Raw genomic sequence first — 18,635 nt, 5'->3', positions numbered from 1 at the left:
GCCAGCCCTCCTCCCTCTCCCCGCCGACCAGCATCTCTGCAAATGTGCAGCTGCCCACAGGAAGTGCTGCAGGCCCTGAGGGAAGGAACAAATAGCCTTCTTCTAGTGAAAGAAGAAGGGAAGTGGGAGCGTGCGGTGCAGCTGTTGGGTGAAGAGAGCAGAGAGAAGTGCAGGGGCAGGAGGTCGCCCGCCCGCAGCACAGAGGTCCCCAACTTCCCCTTCTTCGTGCAGAAGGCGGCGGGACAGCGGTGAGACAACAACAGCTGCACAGGTCAGCCCCTCGGTCTGGGTCTCTCCATGCCTCCCTCCCCCCAGACTCTGTCCTTACCCTTGGGTTCCCTAGCAGGCATTGGGCACGCCCCTGCCTGAGTGGTTGCTGTACTGGTGACATCCGCGGAGCCGCAAGGTGGGGACTCACCTTCATTCCCTTCACCAGGTCCTGGGCCCCTGATGACAACCCCAAATCTCAGGAATGTACAGATCTATGTTTTTGAAAAAAGGCATTTACATTAAGGAGTGGTTGGGTGCTGGGTTCAAATATTTATCCTCCCCACCCCCCTGCCCCATGTGGCCTGGGGCAAGTTATTGAACTTTGCTTTTCTGGACCTGAGTTTCCTCACCTGTAAAATGGGGCTAGTCCAGTAACCTGCACCTCAGGTGACATGGGTGAGGGCCTGGCACAGAGTTTATGTTGGGCAAATCAGAGCAGGTGCAGTTCCTCTGAGTGACCTGGAAGGGAGCCTGGGGACAGTGTGTCTCAGGCAAAGGCTCTGGACCTGGCTGGGTCACAGACCCCCTGTTGGGTGCTGGTGGAGCCTCCTTTTCCCCGCCTGTGAAATGGGGCTGATAATGGCACCTGTCAGGACTTCCCTGCAGAGACCACAGGTTCACTTTTCACCCAGGCCAGGGGGGAGGCCGGAAGTGGGGACTCCAGCCTGTTGTTGGCAAAAGCAGTTGTTGGGAGGGGCAGGTGGGGCCCTATCCAGGAATGCAGTGGCTCAGTGGACCCTGGTGCTGTTGGAGAGAGGGTGGGCTTCGGGGGTGCACTGCCAGCTCTGGATAGGAAGGCAGGGCTTCCCAGCTCTCCCGCTGAGCGTGTTCCTGGCTGGCAACCTTGGGTCAGAGCCTTAGATTCCCTGGAGTGTGGATCATGGAAATGGTTGTTTGAGTTTCCCTCCCTGGGAAATAGATGACCTTGGCCTCATTTTACAGATGAGAAAAACTGAAACACAGAAAGGTCAAGTTCCTTGCCTAACGTCAGACCTCAGGTGCTGAATACTGGAACTAGTTATCGAATTTCCATCTTCTGAAGTCTCTGTTCTGCTCTCCACTTGTCTCCTCATCCATACAGCAACTCAGCCACCAGGCCATCTTTAGGAGGCTGCAGCGCATCGTGGGGGAGAGCACTTGACTTGGAGTCTGAGTTTGCGTTTCAGCTTGCCCACTGGCCTGCTGAAGAACCCCGAGCAAACCCTTGTGTAGTATTCAGTTTCGACACGGTCAATTGGAACCTTCTTGGGAGTCAGGTAAGGGATTCCTGTTTTCTAGAGGACCCTAAATAGCGAATTGCAAAAAGAAGGAGACGGCTGAGGGTGTGGGGTAATGGCGAGTGGTGGTCTCTCTGAAAAGATGGGGAGGGGGATGTTGGAGGTTGCAAGCAGAAGTGAAGATTGTGGTTGCTCCTGGGAAAGGGGATGGAAACCACAGCTTCTCTTTGGGTGCCTGGTGGGGGGGATGTCACTTCTGCTTTGGCCTTAATTTCCCCAGCTGCGTGGTGGGGTTAAGCTCCTCTTCCCTCTGTGTTTGCCTGGCAGAAGCATGGTCAGGGGCCTGGGGACCCCGTCTTAGGGTCCAGACCCTGGAGGTCAAATCCACACCACTGTCTGGGCCTCAGTTTCCCCATTCGTACTGTGAGGGGGTCTTTTCTACACTCTCGGGTTCTCAGTTTTCTCACCTGAAACATTGCAAATGGTTTCATTCAGTGGCTTCCTTTGTCCCCCAAAATCTTTTCCTTCAGTCGCTTAGGTTCTGAGAGGGTAAGTGAATTGCCCAAGATAACACAGCCAAATAAATAACTTAATAGCCAAATAAATAAGAACCCAGCACTCTATGACTCCAAAGTCTTTATTCTCTTTTATTTATTTATTTATTTATTTATTTTAATATAATGTAGGTATTCTTTTTTTAAAAAATGTTTTAATTTTATTTATTTATTTAGGCTGCGCCAGGTCTTAGTTGCAGCATTCGGACTCTTAGTTGTGACATGCATGTGGGATCTAGTTCCCTGACCAGGGATCAAACCCAGGCCCCCTGCATTGGGAGCACGGAGTCTTACCCACTGGACCACCAGGGAAGTCCCTTTATTCTCTTTTAAAATAAACACACATATTAATAAATAGTGTTAAGACAGATGGATAACCACCAGGAAACAAAATTGAATCCGTATTTCACACTCCAGGATCAATGCAAATGGACTGGAGATTCCAATATAAAAAAAAATGAAACCTTAAAATTACCAGAAGAAACTTAGGAGAATTCATTTATAATGTTGGAATGAGGAAGGTCTTTCTAGCTAAAACTCAAAATCCAGAAGCCCAAAGAGAAAACACTGGTAATTTTTACATAAAAATTTTATATTTAAAAAAGACCTACCTGGAAAAAAAAGCCATATGTAATGTCAAAAGGCAAAAGACAAACTAGGAAAGATACTTGCAACTCATGTAATAGACAAAGAGCTAATTTTCCTATTATGTAAAGAGTTTCTAGAAGTTGATAAAGAAAAGTCTAACCCAATATCAAAATGGGCAGATGATGAACTTGCACATGTGGGAAATGAGGCAAGTACAAGCACAGCCAAGCTGTTTGTAAGAGCCAAAGACTGGAACCAGCACAAATGACTATTAACAGGGGGCTGGTTAAGTAAATTATGGTTTGTCCCTAACATCACACTGTGCAGATACAAAAGAGAAAGTGGAGGCTCTAGGTACTATTAAGGAAAGCTCTCCAAGGTTATTTTCAAGTATACAGAGTGTGCTACTTTTTTTTTTTTTATAAGATGGGGGAACTCATATTCGCTTATATTTGTATGAAGAAACTGGTAAAGACGCACAAAACACTAATAGCAGTGGTGACCTGGGGGTAACTAATTGGGAACTGAGTGGTTAGGTGACACAAGAGGCAGGAATACTTTGCCTTTTGCACCATTTTGTATTTATTTATTGTGTATATTTGAAAGATGTAAATTTCTAACCCATCTAAAGAGTGAATAAAAATTGGGAAATGGATAACTATAACATATGGGGTAACTTTATAAAACACAGATGAACAAAACAAATAGGCCCAGAATCTCACCTCACCGAAGTGACCTTGATGTGCTTCTTCCAGATTTTGCATCTATAAAAAGTACAGTTTTTACAAGGATTGGATTACATTGTTTTGCAACATGCTTTTTGTTTCTCATAAGCAATCTGTCACTATTATTTTTTCAATAACAATAAATAGTCATTTGGAATATTTAAAAAATCCTAAGCATTAAAATATTTGCTTTTCTTTTGTGAAGGTAATACATGTTTGTTGTCGAAAATTCAAACAATACAGAAAACTAAAGAAAGAAACTAACCCCCTCCCATAACATTATTAATATTTTGGTGACCATTCTTCTAGATATCCTCATAGATTTAAACATGCATATAATTTTCCATAAATGTGATTATATTATATGTGTTATTTTTTTTTAAAATAAATTTATTATTTATTTTTGGCTGTGTTGGGTCTTCGTTTCTGTGCGAGGGCTTTCTCTAGTTGCGGCAAGCGGGGGCCACTCTTCATTGCGGTGCGCGGGCCTCTCACTATCGCGGCCTCTCTTGTTGCGGAGCACAGGCTCCAGACGCACAGGTTCCAGACGCACAGGCTCAGTAGTTGTGGCTCACGGGCCTAGTTGCTCCGCGGCATGTGGGATCCTCCCAGACCAGGGCTCGAACCCGTGTCCCCTGCATTGGCAGGCGGATTCTCAACCACTGCGCCACCAGGGAAGCCCCTATATGTGTTATTTTTAACCTGCTCTTTCCGCTCAATGATATGCTGTACTCCTCTTCTATGTGGCTATTTACATCATAATTCTTAATGGTGAAATGGCAATCCATCGTACTGTATTCCTTTAACTTTTAATTTTGAAAAAACGAAAAATTCACAGGAAGTTGCAAAAAAGGTTTTGTGTACGTTTCATCCAGTCTTCTTCAATGGTAACATCTTTCACACCTAAGGTACAATATCAAAACCAGGAAATTGACTTTGGTACAATTCACAGCCTTTATTCAATTTCATCAGTTTTTATGCACTGATTTATGTGTGTGTGTGTGTCTGTGTGTTTAGTTCTATGCAATTTTATGATGTGTAGGTTCTTGTAACCACCATCACAATGAAGATACAAAACTGTCCCATCACCACAAGGCTCCCTAGTGCTACTCCTTTACAGAAACACCCCTCATCCCTAACTGTTGGCAACCACTAATCTGTTCTCCGTCTCTATAATTTTGTTATTTCAAGAATGTCATATAAATCAAATCATACTGTATACAACATTTCAAGATTGGCTTTTTTTTTCCTCAGCATGATTCCCTTGAGACCTATCCAAGTTGTGTGTAACAGTATATTTTTCTAATTGCTGAGTTGTAGTTCATGTTACAGATGTACCTGAGGTTGTGTAACCATTCACCCATTGAAGGCACATTGGAATTGTTTCCAATTTGGGGCTATTGTGAATAAGGCTGCTATGAAGTTCTCATGTGCAGGTTTTGGTGTGAACATGAGCTTTTATTTCTCTGGGATAAATGCCGAAAAGTGCGATTGCTGGGTCATATGGTAGGTGCATGTTTAGTTTTGTAAGAAATTGTTGGACTTCCCTGGTGGTGCAGTGGTTAAGAATCCGCCTGCCAATTCAGGGGACACGGGTTCAAGCCCTGGTCCGGGAAGATCCCACATGCCACAGAGCAACTAAGCCCGCGTGCCACAACTACTGAGCCTGCGCTCTAGAGCCCGTGAACCACAACTACTGAGCCCTTGTGCCTCAACTACTGAAGCCCGCATGCGTAGAGCCCGTGCTCTGCAACAAGAGAAGCCACTGCAACAAGAAGCCCGCGCACCGCAACGAAGAGCAGCCCCCGCTCGCCGCAACTAGAGAAAGCCTGCGTGCAGCAACAAAGACCCAACACAACCAAAAATAAAAATAAAAATAGATAAATAAATTTATAACAACAACAACAACAAAAAAGAGTGGAGCACTAAAAACTTAATTGTCTGGGACTTCCCTGGTGGCGCAGTGGTTAAGAATCCACCTGCTAGTGCAGGGGACATGGGATCGAGCCCTGGTCCGGGAAGACCCCACATGCCACGGAGCAACTAAGCCCGTGCGCCATAACTACTGAGCCTGCGCTCTAGAGCCCAAGAGCCACAACTACTGAGCCTGCGCTCTAGAGCGAGCCAGAGCTACTGAGCCCACGTGCCACAACAACGGATGCCCGTGCGCCTAGAGCCCGTGCTCTGCAACAAGAGAAGCCACTGCAAAGAGAAGCCCCCACTCGCTGCAACTAGAGAAAGCCGGTGCACACCAATGAAGACCCAATGCAGCCAAGAATGAATAAATAAATAAAATAAATTGAAAATAAGTAAACTATGTGTGTGCGTTAAAAAAAAAAACAACTTAATTGGCTGGTAGGGGTTGGTGACTGGTGAAGCTTCACCATAAGCTTGGTCCTGGCCGTTTTATCAAGGAGCACCAAAATGTCAGTAGCTACAGGATACTTTTCTTAGAATGGTCAGTTCTTCGGAGAAGAATTTTCTCCTGCCTTGGAGCATCATTGCCTGGCTGCTGGCAGTCTTCTGGATGCTGATTGGAGGAGGAGGTGGAGAGGGGATATGGCTTAATTTTCCTGTACCAGAATGGCACCTCGCAGATTCTCTCTGGTGCGCTGTCTGCAGGGAGTGTACTTTGTGTTGGAGGGTAGGGTTGAGGATGCAAGGGTGGTGAGGAAGGCTCCTGGATGCTCCAGGTGGCAGAGGAGATCTGGGACCGAGCTGGTCATTTTAAAAACTCACAACCAACAACCCCCCATTTTTAGCTTCACCCTTCATCCCACCTTCAGAGGTTCCCGATGCCTCCAGCACTCAAGTGCTCCCACGGTTGTGAGGCTTGACCTAGCTGGCTTCCCCATGTTCCCTCCCCGATCCCCCCACCGGCTGTACTCACCTCTCCTTACTGCAAGCGCTTGGGTTCAACGTCTTATGGTCTGCTAACTTTTTTTTTTTTAAGCAGGTGGCCACCTGCTTTGCGGCCTCCAAAGTTTCACTGATATCTCTCATCTGCTGTTGTCTTCTTTCCCATTGTTCTGTCTTTTGTGGCTTTGCGTCTGTTTTATTCATTCACTCTCATTTTACTGGAGTTTCAGGAGGTAGGCATAAATTTGTTATGTTTAAGCAGAAGTTTATTAGTTCATTTTAACTTTTTTAAAAAATAAATTTATTTATTTAGTTTTGGCTGCATTGGGTCTTCATTGCTGCGCGCGGGCTTTCTCTAGTTGCGGTGAGCGGGGGCTACTCTTCCTTGCGGTGTGTGGGCTTCTCATTGCAGCGGCTTCTTGCTGTGGAGCACGGGCTCTAGTTGCGCGGACTTCAGTAGTTGTGGCATGTGGGCTCAGTAGTTGTGACATGCAGGCTCAGTAGTTGTGGCTCATGGGCTCTAGAGCACAGGCTCAGTAGTTGTGGTGCACAGGCCTAGTTGCTCTGCGGTATGTGGGATCTTCCTGGACCAGGGATCAAACCCATGTCCCCTGCATCGGCAGGCGGATTCTTAATCACTGTGCCACCAGGGAAGTCCCTATTAGTTAATTTTAAAACCGAGGGAAATGAGGGCAGAGAGGGACAGATTCTTTTTATTTTTTAAACCAAAACATTGGATTTATTTTCACAAATTTGAACCTGACATCTTAATTCATAACTAACAGCTGCCATAGATTCTGGCAGTCACAAAAATAAGTGAAAACGAAGACAAGGTTTCACAGCAAGTGTTGAATACAGTACTTAACAATATGTTCAAATCACATTATACTTTAAAATGGGCTTTGGGGGAATTCTTTGTGGACAAAGGCAGTGGTTTTCCTGATGTCATCCAGCTGTTGTGATTCTTGGTGGCCTCTGACCTCCCACGATTGTCGTCAAAACCAGCCTTCTCCTGAAACTCTTAGTTCTCGTTTTTTTCTCTGCTCCAACTTTTGGATTCCCCCAGCTGCTGCTGCTGGCAGTTTAATCAGAGTGGGACAGATTCTTGCCCGAAGTCACATGGTGGGTGAATGACAGGGCTGGACAGGGTTAATGACAAGCAACTCCCAGTGTTCCCCTGGGTAAGGTCAGAGCACTGGGGAGGCCCCCAGAGATACCATTTTTTGGGAGGAGGATGTGTGTCAGGCAGAGCTGCAAATGGCAGGCTTTACCAAATGGCCAAGGATTCTGGAGTAACAGAGACATGGCTTCAGGCAGCCTCACGCAAAGCAAGACGCCTTGCTCTCTGAGCCACGGTTTCCTCATCTGTGAAATGCAGGAGTAGTGAGGCTCAAATAAGATGCTGCACGTCCTATTCTTGGGGTATGGCAGATGCCTAGAGTTAGAGGTGGCTCTTTTACCGGGGTGACAAAGACACGCACCTTTTCCAGGGTGGGAGCCAGTTCTTGGAGGAGACTCGGTGCAGGACATGGATCGCTGCGGGGCCCTTGTCCTCTGCCTGTGCCTCTTGATGTCTCAGAGCAGAACAGAGGGTAAGAGGGCTCCGCTGAGCTGCAAGAGCCATCCTAGCCTGGATCCCTGGCTGTGATGTGAAGCGGGGAGGCCTCAAACCAAGGGAGATTGAAAAGGGGCACTTAGGCCTCCTGGGGCAGCAGGAGGCTGGGGCGGAAGGCCCAGAGACCATGGGGCGGGAGGCAGGGCAGCTGCAGACAGAGGCTGAGGCGGATGTCTGACTCTCTCCTCACAGAGGCATCCCAAGAAATCCTGCGCTGGATGGAGAGAATGGAGGTGGCAGCCAGGAGCCGGAGCCTCACTTCTTTTGCTGAGTGAGTTGGGTGTCCCTCCTCGCCTGCCCAGAGTCAGCTGTGCCTCCACTCCCAGCTTGCACCTTGAATCCACGGCCCAGGGTTGGTCCAGTGTAGACTGTTAATTCATTTATTCAACACTCATTTATTGAGTAGCTACTGTGTGCCCGGCACCAAGCTCTGGAGATGTGGGATAGACATATCCCTGTCCTCATTGAGTTTACTCTCTGGTTGGGGGCCCTTAACCATGGATGCCATGAAACCAGGTGCAGAATCATGGGTCTCCATGCATTTTTCTGGGAAGGGGCTCCAAGACTTGGGCTGGGCTCTCCAGGGTCGTGACCCGAAAGCCTAGTAGTTCAGGGTGAGAGTCCAATGCTGATGACTGACCAGGGAAGCACAGGGCTGTGGGGCACTTCAGTCAGTGGGGAGCTGCCAGGGAAGGCTTCCTGGAGGAGGTGTCAACAAACTGGGACCCAAACAAGAGTTAATGGGAGAAGGAGATGGGTGGGGTGGGGAGGTAAGAGTGTGCCAGGAACACACTGTATGCAGAGGTCTAGAGGTGGGAGTGACAGGGGTGTGGGATGAGGGAGGCTGTGGAGAGCCCCGCTCGCCTCCATCCTTACCTCGGGCTGTGGCCATCTCTCTCACTTTCAGGCTCATCCACGGCCTAGAGTCGAGGCTACTCAATGCCAGCTTTGGGGGCCACAACCTCACCTTGCGGACGCACACCATCCAGACACTAGCCTTCAAGCTGGGCTGCAACTTCACTGGTCTCTCAGTGAGAAGTGCTGCTCTGGAGCAGGTCCCCCAGGTCAGAGGTGGCCAGGGATTGGGGGTGGCCAGAGCCTCTACCCTAGAAGTCCTCCGGGGGCTTAAGGTCTGGACTCTCCCCAGGGTCCATCGCCCACCTTCCCACCAATCAGGGCTCTGCCTTGATAGCTGTGAGTTGCCGCCTCTGTAAAATGGGGCTGATGTTCTTCCTGTGAATGATGGAAAGGGGGTGCTTGTGGCCCCTCAGGGGCAGCGTCCTCTTCCTGCTTTTGCAGGTTCCTGGGGTGAGGCAGTCGTGGGAGAGGCCAGGGGAACGGGACACCTTTGAGGGCCCTGGTATGATTCCTGCTGAATACCTGGGTGCTGGGGGATGATGCTCCAGCTTCAGGGCCCCAGTTGGGTGGGATAAATAACCCAAATTCAAGACCAGAACGGCCTGAAGGGAAGGCCTGAGATCGCGGGAAGTTTGGGTGGAGGTGCAGCCTGGCAGGAGAGGGTTCTGTGGTGGAGGCTCCAAGGTAGGAAATGCTTGGGGCAAGGCTGGGAGGGCTTCCTCGGGAGTGGGGAGCAGTGAAGGTGTTGTGGTGGGTCTGGAGGCTTCGGACACCAGGCGCAGCCTGTCTTTGGCTCTCCACAGGCCCAGGTCCCACTCGCCATGCAGTTCCCAGCTGAGCTGACCTGGGATGCCTGCAGGGTGCGCTCCAGGGAGCTGAGTCTCATCTGCATCTACTTCTCCAACACCCGCTTTTTCCAGGTCAGGGCCTGCTGGTAGGCCAAGCAGGGTGGATGCTGGCTCCTTCCTGGGGGGCACTGCAGGCATGCATGCCACCTCCTGGCCTCTGGGCAGGGACCAGCCTACTGTGCAACCTCAGTCAATCAGTGCCCCTCTCTGGGCCTCTGTTTTAGCAAAATGGAAGAGAGGCATGATTATAATGTGCAAACGAGACCTAAGAAATCTACTGTTTGTGTGCCTCTCCCTAGATGGGAGATAGACAAGTAGGCCACAAGATCTTTGTCCTCAGAGAGCTCTCTATCTCAACAATTAGACCGGGACCTTAGAGACTTAATTTTAGCTCGAGGTTGATTATAACCATAGAGATTCAAAGGGATGGATGAGTCAGGGTGGGGTCAGGATGGTTCCCAATGAGCAGTCCTGGAGGGCTTCTGGAGGAGGTGCCTTTTAACCTTGGATTTGAAAGTGAGTTAGGGTAGGGTGACATGGAGGGTATGAGGCTGGAATTCATTTAACAAATGGGAGGTGATGGTGGTGGTAGTGAGAAGACAGGGTTCCAGGTGGAGGGGGCAGCATACGCAAAGGCTGCGAGGCTGGCGCAGTTGTACAAGTGAAAGCCAGTCTGCTTGTTCTCATCCAGGGAGGAGGGGTTGGAGAAGGGGGGCTCTTGGACCTCATCCAGGGTCTCCTCATGTCCCCTCCAGTCAGTGCTTCTTCTGTTGCCCTTCCAGAAAGACATCAATTCATCTGTGCTCAATAACTATGTTCTGGGTGCCCAGCTGAGCCATGGACAAGTGAGCAACCTCAGTGAGCCGGTGAACATCAGCTTCTGGCACAACCAAAGCCTGGTATTGTTGGGGCCACCCCCATTTCCAACCCACCCCTACCCCCTTGTGGCTGTCCTGTCGAACACTGGTTTGATCAAACCCAGACTTGTGGAACTATCTTAGAAACAAGCTGCTTTAAATCTATCATACTTTGAAAATTCCTGCCAAAGAAATGAGAGAGAAGCTTTTACACACTGCATTCGTCAGGATTCTTTGAATTGCACATGATAGAAAACCAACTCAAGCCAGCTTATTGGCTCATGTACATGAAATGTCCAGGGCTGTTCTAGCTTCAGGCACAGATGTGATGCCATAATGGCTCAGTCTCCATCTCTCAACAATGGTTTCCTGCCTTGGCTTTCCACTCTGTGGCAAGATGGCAGCTGAAGTGCTGGACCTCCTTCCCCTCTTCTTAGCAGGCTCTTTCTTGCTGGTGCAAACCAGGATCCCATAACGGATTCTAAAGGTCCAGCTGGGTCATGTGTCCATCCCTGACCCATCACTGTGCCCAGGGGGATGGAACATGTAGATTGGCCAGACCTGGGTCACATGGCCCAGGGACTGGGCTGGATTCATTTGACCTGTCATTGGGAGAGGGATGGGTCCTCAAGGAAACTACAGATATTGTTGCCGAAAGAAGGAAGAAGGACTGCTGGGTGGGCACAAGCCCTGATGGCATTCCCGAAAGGCCCCAGAGTCTCTACACTCTGGCCCTATCTTCTGTCAGCCTCATCAGGACCGCTCTGCAACTCCCAATTTCTCCTCTGTCCTTTCCTTTCATTCTTCTGGGCTTTTTGCCCCTGTTATATCCTTGCTCCACTTCTGTTGAAATCTGATGTGTCCTCTAAGGCCTCAGTGCCCCAGTCGTCCCTTCCCTTCTCAGGACTCCTCTGCCTTTTCCTCCATGGTCTTCCATGGTGTGCCTGTTTCATTTCCCTCACCTTTCCACCCACAGGGCTTGGCGTCAGGGTTGTCTGTAGATGACTCTCTCCCCCCCACTGGGATGGGTCTGGACTGTCATCGTTCCCCATGGGGAGGAGGGGAAAGCGGACATTGATTATAGAGCACCTACTGTATTGGCCAGAGCTGGGCACTCAAGATTTCTCATTGCCTTTGATTATTCCACCATCCTTATGACTTGAGTATAAATGATCCCATTTTGCAGATGAATAAACTGAGGCTCAGAGAACCTCTGTGACTTTCCCAGGTCACTCTCAGAGTCCGTGGTGGAGGTGGGGCTGGAATCTGGTCTGCCTGATGCCAAAGCCCAGCCAGTGCCTGGTAAAATGTTGACAACGGTGCAGCTGAGTCACCTTTGGCTCCCACAATTTCCAGACTCTCCCTGATCCATGGCCCTCCCCTCCACCCCTTGGATGCACCCAATTCCAGCATCTCCCCTTAGGAAGGCTACACAGTGACCTGTGTCTTCTGGAAGGAGGGAGCCAGCAAGCACCACTGGGGGGCCTGGAGCACTGAGGGCTGCCGCACAGAGCAGCCCTCACCTTCCCAGGTGCTCTGCCGCTGCAACCACCTCACCTACTTTGCTGTTCTCATGGTATGTGTGCATCTAGCCTGGGCGAGGGTGGTCAGAGCTGCAGAGGGCCCCATATCCAGGACAGAGGAGAAAGGCAAAAGCCGGTGCAGGGGGCAGAAAATCCAACTCAAATGGGCTTAAGGAAAACAAAAAACAAAAAAAAACCTTATGGGTTCACGTTCCCGAAAAGGCTGGGTTAGGCTTCAGGCATGTCTTGATCTAGGGGCTCAATGTCACCAAGATAGGACTCTATCTCAGTCTCTCAATTGTGCTTGCTTTGTGTTAGCTTAGTTCTCAGACAGGATGTCCCCATGGGCTTATAATATGGCTGCTGACATTTCCTGTTTTATGTCCTACTAGGTTCAGGTCAGTAGAACGAGACCTCTCTCACCCAATTCTGCCAGCCAAAGTCGTGGGACTGAGTCCCACAGGCCTAGAGTGTGTCCCATGCCCATCCCTTAACCAATCACTGTGGGCAGGAGGAAGGCTCTGATAGGCCAGGCCTGGTGCACCTGACTACACGTAGTAGGAGAAGTGGAGGGTCCACCCACGTGTGGGAGTGAGGGAGGGGAGGAAGGGGAGATGGGAGTTGGGAGGCAGAAAAGCCACTGTGTCTGCTGTAGCTGTTTTCAGGTCAGGACCACGGCTAGGATTGTAGGGTAGGGGGGCTTGAAGCTGAGGTCTTGGCAGGTCTCTTTGATTTAGGCAGTGGAGGGCATTTCCATGCTTCTGGCCCCCCTTCCCTCCCACAGCAACTCTCCCCGGCCCCGGTCCCTGCAGAGCTGCTGGCGCCTCTCACATACATCTCCCTGGTGGGCTGCAGCATCTCCATTGTGGCCTCGCTGCTCACGGTCCTGCTGCACCTCCATGACAGGTATTCCCCTGCCCTCGTGCTGGGCCTGCCCATCCACTGCTGCTCAGCACCCCTCCTTCTTTCCTACTTGGGCCCCCAGAGTCAGGTGGGCTTTTCCAGAGTGCAGAGGCTGGGAAGCAGGAGACCAGCCTCCTTGTGTGTGGCTGTTGTTGGGACCCTGCCCCTCTCGACCTGTGTCCCGGTCATTATGTGTCTATGAGCCCAGGGGGTGGCGCTGCCTGGTGACGTCCCGGTCACGGAGGGCCACGCTCCCACCCACAGGAAGCAGAGTGATTCCATTACATGCATCCACATGAACCTGCACGCCTCGGTGCTGCTCCTCAATGTCGCCTTCCTGCTGAGCCCTGTGCTGGCCATGCCCCCCGTGCCTGGGTCAGCCTGCGTGGCACTGGCTGCCACCCTGCACTACGCGCTGCTCAGCTGCCTCGCCTGGATGGCCATTGAAGGCTTCAACCTCTACCTCCTACTTGGGCGCGTCTACAACATCTACATCCGCCGATACGTGCTCAAGCTTTGTACCGTGGGCTGGGGTAAGCACGGTCTCCCTCTCCCTTGCTTCCTGAGGCTTCCAGCCAGACTGGGCGTCCGTCCCCTCCTGTCCTCTTTCTCCTCCACTGCCGTGACCAGTGGTCTCCATCCCTGCCAGCGCCCACCGCCACTTCCTACGTGACTATTCTTATCACCACCTCCACCTCCAAAACATCTATCATCACCACCTCCAATACCACCATCACTTCCACCATCCTCATCCTTGTGTTCACCACCATCTCTGGTATCACCATCATTGGCGTCTCTATCACCATCCTAGCCCCTCTCTTTATTATCTGTTTCCTCACCGGTTCCCAAACCCTCTCTCCCATTACCTTCCAGCCATCACCTCCCAGTGTGACCACTACTACTGCCACTACCATTCTACCCTAGAGCCCTCATTCATATCAGCCTTCTCTAAGACCACCAGGCTAATTGCTCTGAGGCTGGACCACATGACAGTGGCTGGGGACTCAGAGCGATCTCTTTCCCTCCCCTCCCCCGCCCCCTGCTTGCCCAGCGGAATCCTGTTTTAGCAGCCCCAGGAACCCATGAGCAGCCCATCTCTGGGGTCTCCTGACAGACACTGAGCCTCTGTCCCACTCCTCAGGGGTCCCGGCCTTCCTGGTGCTGCTCCTTCTCGCCGTCAAGAGCTCAGTTTACGGACCCCACAGGATCCCGCTCTCCGACAGCCAGGGGAATAGCACGGGCTTCCAGAGCACGTACATGTGAGTGCGCTCAGGGCTGCGGCAGGCTCCCTGGCTCTGGCAGCAGGGCCACTTGGTCCTGGGGCTCTAGATAGGGTGCCTCGTAAGCGGGGCACTGGCTGCAGGGCAGGGAGGGGGCTACTGCTTACACGGGGCGTGGTTTCCAGGGGGCTTTGCCATGCCCCTTCTGCTGGATCCCCAAGGTCTCCTGCAGGACGGGTTCACTCTCTATGCTAGTGCTAGGAAGCACATGGGCCTCCAAGGCCAGGCCAGGGCAGGGGGGCCTCTGCCCCCTGGCTGCTGGCAGCCAGCCCCCCCGCTGGCTCTCAGGCCCTGCGGTGGAGCTCAGCCTGCGCCTGACTCTTCTCTCTCCTCACCTCCGTGCTTCGCTCACGCGCTTGGCTCTGGCTCCCCGTGACCTGGGCCTGGCATGGCACTGCCAGCCCTCCACCCCTCCTAGTCAGAGAAGAGAGTGTTGTGGGGATTGGGACACCCCAGGCACCGGGCTCAGAGTGTATGTGGCGAGGGGGCCCAAGGCGGTCTGGGGGACAGACTCTGTCGCCCCTTCCCGTGCCCTCAGACATTAACCTTTTTCTTGTGATGAAATGTTTCTAACAGGCAACATAGAGGGAATAGCTTAACAACCCCCTGCAGACACATCACCAGCAGTTGGCCGTCTGGCCTTTTCCCTCTCCTGGCTGACACCAGCTCAGGACGGCTGAGGGCTGGCTCTGAATCCTCACAGCAAGGAGCTGGCCCCATTGTCAGCCCTTGTTTACAGCTGGGGAAACCGAGGCACAGGCGGCTGAAGAGCCCTGCCCAAGGAGACCCAGCCAGTTGAGGGCAGAGCTGGGACTTGGCTCCAGAGCCCGGCCCCCAACCACTGCCCATCCCAGTCTCTGGGAAGTGAGGGCTCTGGGCACAGAGTGAGGCTGAGATGGGGTTAATTCCTCTCTGTGAGCATCGGGGTGGTTTCTCAGAGGAAGTGTGACTTAGGACTCTTTAAACGTGTGTTTTTATTGTATAATATGTGACATGGGCAAAAGAACTGCAGTGATGCTTCCACAGAACAGGAAGCACGGTAATGCAGGGACGTTAGCAAGCTCCCGCCCGAAGAACCATCTTCTTCCCGGTCTTCCTCACCTCTCCCTCTTCCCTCTCACCCTGGATTTTGTGACTTTTATTCTACTGCATTTAAAAAACCCTTACTACGTATATATGTATTTTTAAAAAATTCTTTTACATTTTTTGTTTTATTTTTTAAATTGAAGTATAATTGACATGTAACACTTTATTAATCTCAGGTGTGCAACATAATGATTTGGTTGTATATATTGCCAAATGACCGCGACAATAAGTCTAGTTAACATCTGTCACCATACATACAGAATTAATTTTTCTTGTGATGAGAACTTTTAAGATCTACTCTCTTCGCAACTTTCAAATATGCAATACAGTATTGTTAATTGTAGTCACCATGCTGTACATGACATCCCCAGGACTTATTTATTTTATAACTGGAAGTTTGCACCTTTTGACCCCCTTCACCCGTTTTGCACCCTGTCCCCCACTCCCTGGCCTCTGGCAACCACCAATCTCTTCTCTGTATCTATGAACTTGTTTTTTTGTTTGCTTGTTTTAGATTCCACAAGTAAGTGAGATAGTACGGTATTTGGGTATTTGTCTTTCTTTGTCTGACTTATTTCGCTTAGCATAATGTCCTCAAGGTCCATCTATGTTGTCGCAAATGGCAAGATTTCCTTCTTTTTATGACTGAATAATATTCCATTGTGTTTATGTGTGTGTGTGTGTGTGTGTGTGTGTGTGTGTGTATACCACATCTTCTTTAACAGCAGTTTTTAAAAACCTTGAAAATAACTCCAATGCCCACTGACAGGACACCGAATTAATAAATGCGATAGAGCCACCCCTGCCAGACGATCATCTGGCAGTGAAAAGGAATGATCCAGCACCACACTCATCCACTTGGATGAACCCCCAAAATAATGTTCAAGGACTCTGTGACTGCAGTGACAGGAGCCCGAGCAGGTGATCGTGACAGTTAGGGGCACGGGCTCTGTGCTTAGACCACGGGGCTTCAAGTCCCACCTTAGGCAGGTGTGCGTTTCTAACCCTCATAGGGTCACCATGAGGATCGTATGGCTGATTCACGGAAATCACGTGACCTGATGGGGTAAAAGGCAGCACCTGCCTTGAAGGTGTTTGGGGGAAGCAAAGGGCGTGAAGACCTCACGGAGGGTCTAGGACCAGGGCTGGGGCCACTGTCAGGTATCTCTCTGATCTTTCCTCTGCCCTTGGTGGAGTTTTCCTGCTGCCCGCCCGGCTCCTCAGTCCACACATGGAGAGCGCCCCTCCACCAAGCTTCGAGTTGCAGCAGCTCAGGGAAGGGCCGGTGGCCCAGTCCAGGTGGGGAGGGGCTCCTGGTGCTGTTGCACGAAGATGGGGATGAGATGGTGATAATCATGTGGTGGGTGGAAGGAGAAGTTTCCAGGAGAGAGGACCATGGACCAATGATGCAATCACTACCTTATAAGTTGACAGTTGGGCTGGCCGTGGAAGGGGGAAGGGTTAGATGTTCAAGGGAGGAGAGAAAGAGTTTTCAGGTGGGTAAAGGAGGGTAAAGGAGGCATGCAGGGGCTTCAGGCAGGGGGCTGAGGTGGCAGGTGTGTCCTACCTGGTTGCCTGGCTGGAAAGCTGAGGCCAGGACTTTACCACGTGTGCAGTCAGGCAAGAAATGACGGGTCTGAGCCGGAAGACCGGACCGGGTTCAAGAGGCAGTCCAGAGGCCCAGGAGACCGTGGCTTCCCTGCCACCAGCCTTGGGAGCCACACCAACCCCAGCGCTTCACCCCTCCCCTGCAGATGCTGGGTACGGAACCCCTGGGTGCATGGTGTCCTGGTCATGGGCTCTGGTGGCCTCACATCCCTTTTCAACCTGGTGGTGCTGGCCTGGGCGCTACGGGTCCTGCACAGACTGCGGGCGCGGGAGAAGGCGCTGGGCCCGCGGGCCTGCTGGGATACCGTCACCGTGCTGGGCCTCACCGTGCTGCTGGGCACCACCTGGATCTTGGCCTTCTTCTCCTTTGGTGTCTTCCTGCTGCCCCAGCTCTTCCTCTTCTCCACCTTCAATTCGCTCTACGGTAGGGCCTGTGGTTGACGTGGAGGAAACCCCAGGGGGGTAGCATACAGCTGCTACATGTTTACTACTGAAGGGCTCCAGGTCGAGGGGGTGAGTCAGGGGCTGAAATCTGGGCCCTGACAAGCTGGCTTGGGGCTACGCCCGCCCATAGGAAGGGGCGCCACCTTGTAATTTGCACAAAGGCAGCCTATGGGCTAGCGGTGGCTGGTCCTCCAGCTCCTACGCCCGGTCCCTTCTGGCCTCCAACAGGAAGGGCTTCTGAGAATTACTGCTGGGGCTCAGGGAGGCCCCACTTACCCCAACCAAGGAGATGCCTGCACTTTGGAGGAGGCCCCACGCTGTTCCTGCGATGCTTCCACTAACCAGTCTTTTGCGTGCAGGTTTCTTCCTCTTCCTGTGGTTCTGCTCCCAGAGGCGCCGCTCAGAGGCAGAGATGGAGGCATTCAGCTCCTCCCAGATGATGCAATAGTCTGGACTGTCTGGACCTCCTGGCCTGGAGCCCCCAGCTTCTCTGGCTGCCTGTAGCCGGAGGCCCTGGCTTCCCCTCGAGAAGATGGCAGGCCAGCTGCTGGACACCAGAGGCCACTGTCACCTCCAAGGGGCCTTTTCCATCTCCATGCCTTCCCCAGGCCCAGAGGGCAGCGTGTTGCTCTCCGTCCCCAGGCATTCTGCTCTGGGCGGGTCCAGCCCCACCTGGGGGCAGCATACTTGCCCCTGGTGCCTGGGCCCAGCTGGCCAGGCCTATGGCCAGAGCACTGGCCTGGGAGTCAGGAGGCCACGTTTCAATGCCTGTCTCTGAGTCTCACTGTCTGACCTTGGGCCTGTCATTTCTCACTGACCCTTGGTTTCCACATCTGTGACATGGCGGCAGATGGCTCTGCTCCTGCCTAATCCCAGAGCTTTATGCAGATTCCACCAGGGAGGAAGAGGTCATAGTGGGTTGGGGATCCCCACCCTGGCCTGGGCCTGCCCTGAAAACACCTGCTGGGCCCTGCTTCCTTCTTCCGGGAGAGGGTCAGCCCTGGCTGGGGGTCCCCAACCCAGTGCCTAGAGACCCACCCAGTGTGTGAGACCTCACCAGCCTGTACCTGAGGCCTCTTTTCCTTTAACCCCCAAATTATGATGACTCTGACTCCAAGTCCGCCCTTCCCAAAGATCAGGAAGTCCAGTCCTTTCCAGAGGCTCCTCTTCCAGTGTTCCCCAGACCCCCATAGGCCATTAAGACCAGCAGCTGGGGCCACAGGGCTTCCTGGAGGTGGGAGGGGAGCGCCTCTTTCCCCTCCATCTGAGCTCCAGTGACCCGGCTATTTGATGACTGGGCAGGATTGAATTTCACCTGGTAGGCGTGAGGGTGTGGGTTCTAAATCCCAAGCTTGTTTGTCTGTTCTCTTGGAGTTGGTGGACACCTAAAGTATTTATAA

At 51.8% G+C, this 18,635-nt stretch overlaps 1 protein-coding gene across 1 annotated transcript; it reads left to right on the top strand.

Annotated features, from left to right (window-relative positions):
- Nucleotides 1-217: 217 nt before the first annotated feature.
- ADGRG5 (adhesion G protein-coupled receptor G5) lies at nucleotides 218-18,608 on the top strand. The gene is made up of 13 exons (XM_007167539.2): nucleotides 218-271; nucleotides 1,352-1,526; nucleotides 7,704-7,805; nucleotides 8,021-8,099; nucleotides 8,736-8,892; nucleotides 9,490-9,606; nucleotides 10,317-10,433; nucleotides 11,815-11,967; nucleotides 12,699-12,820; nucleotides 13,082-13,350; nucleotides 13,959-14,076; nucleotides 16,938-17,215; nucleotides 17,595-18,608. Exons 3-13 carry the CDS (start codon nucleotides 7,742-7,744, stop codon nucleotides 17,681-17,683), a joined length of 1,563 nt encoding a protein of 520 aa, XP_007167601.2. The 5' UTR covers nucleotides 218-271; nucleotides 1,352-1,526; nucleotides 7,704-7,741; the 3' UTR covers nucleotides 17,684-18,608.
- The last annotated feature ends 27 nt before the right edge of the window (nucleotides 18,609-18,635 follow it).

The sequence above is a fragment of the Balaenoptera acutorostrata genome, chromosome 19 (assembly GCF_949987535.1).
Source record: "Balaenoptera acutorostrata chromosome 19, mBalAcu1.1, whole genome shotgun sequence".
Classification (NCBI taxonomy): domain Eukaryota; kingdom Metazoa; phylum Chordata; class Mammalia; order Artiodactyla; family Balaenopteridae; genus Balaenoptera; species Balaenoptera acutorostrata.
This window is presented reverse-complemented; position numbering and strand designations above follow the sequence as displayed.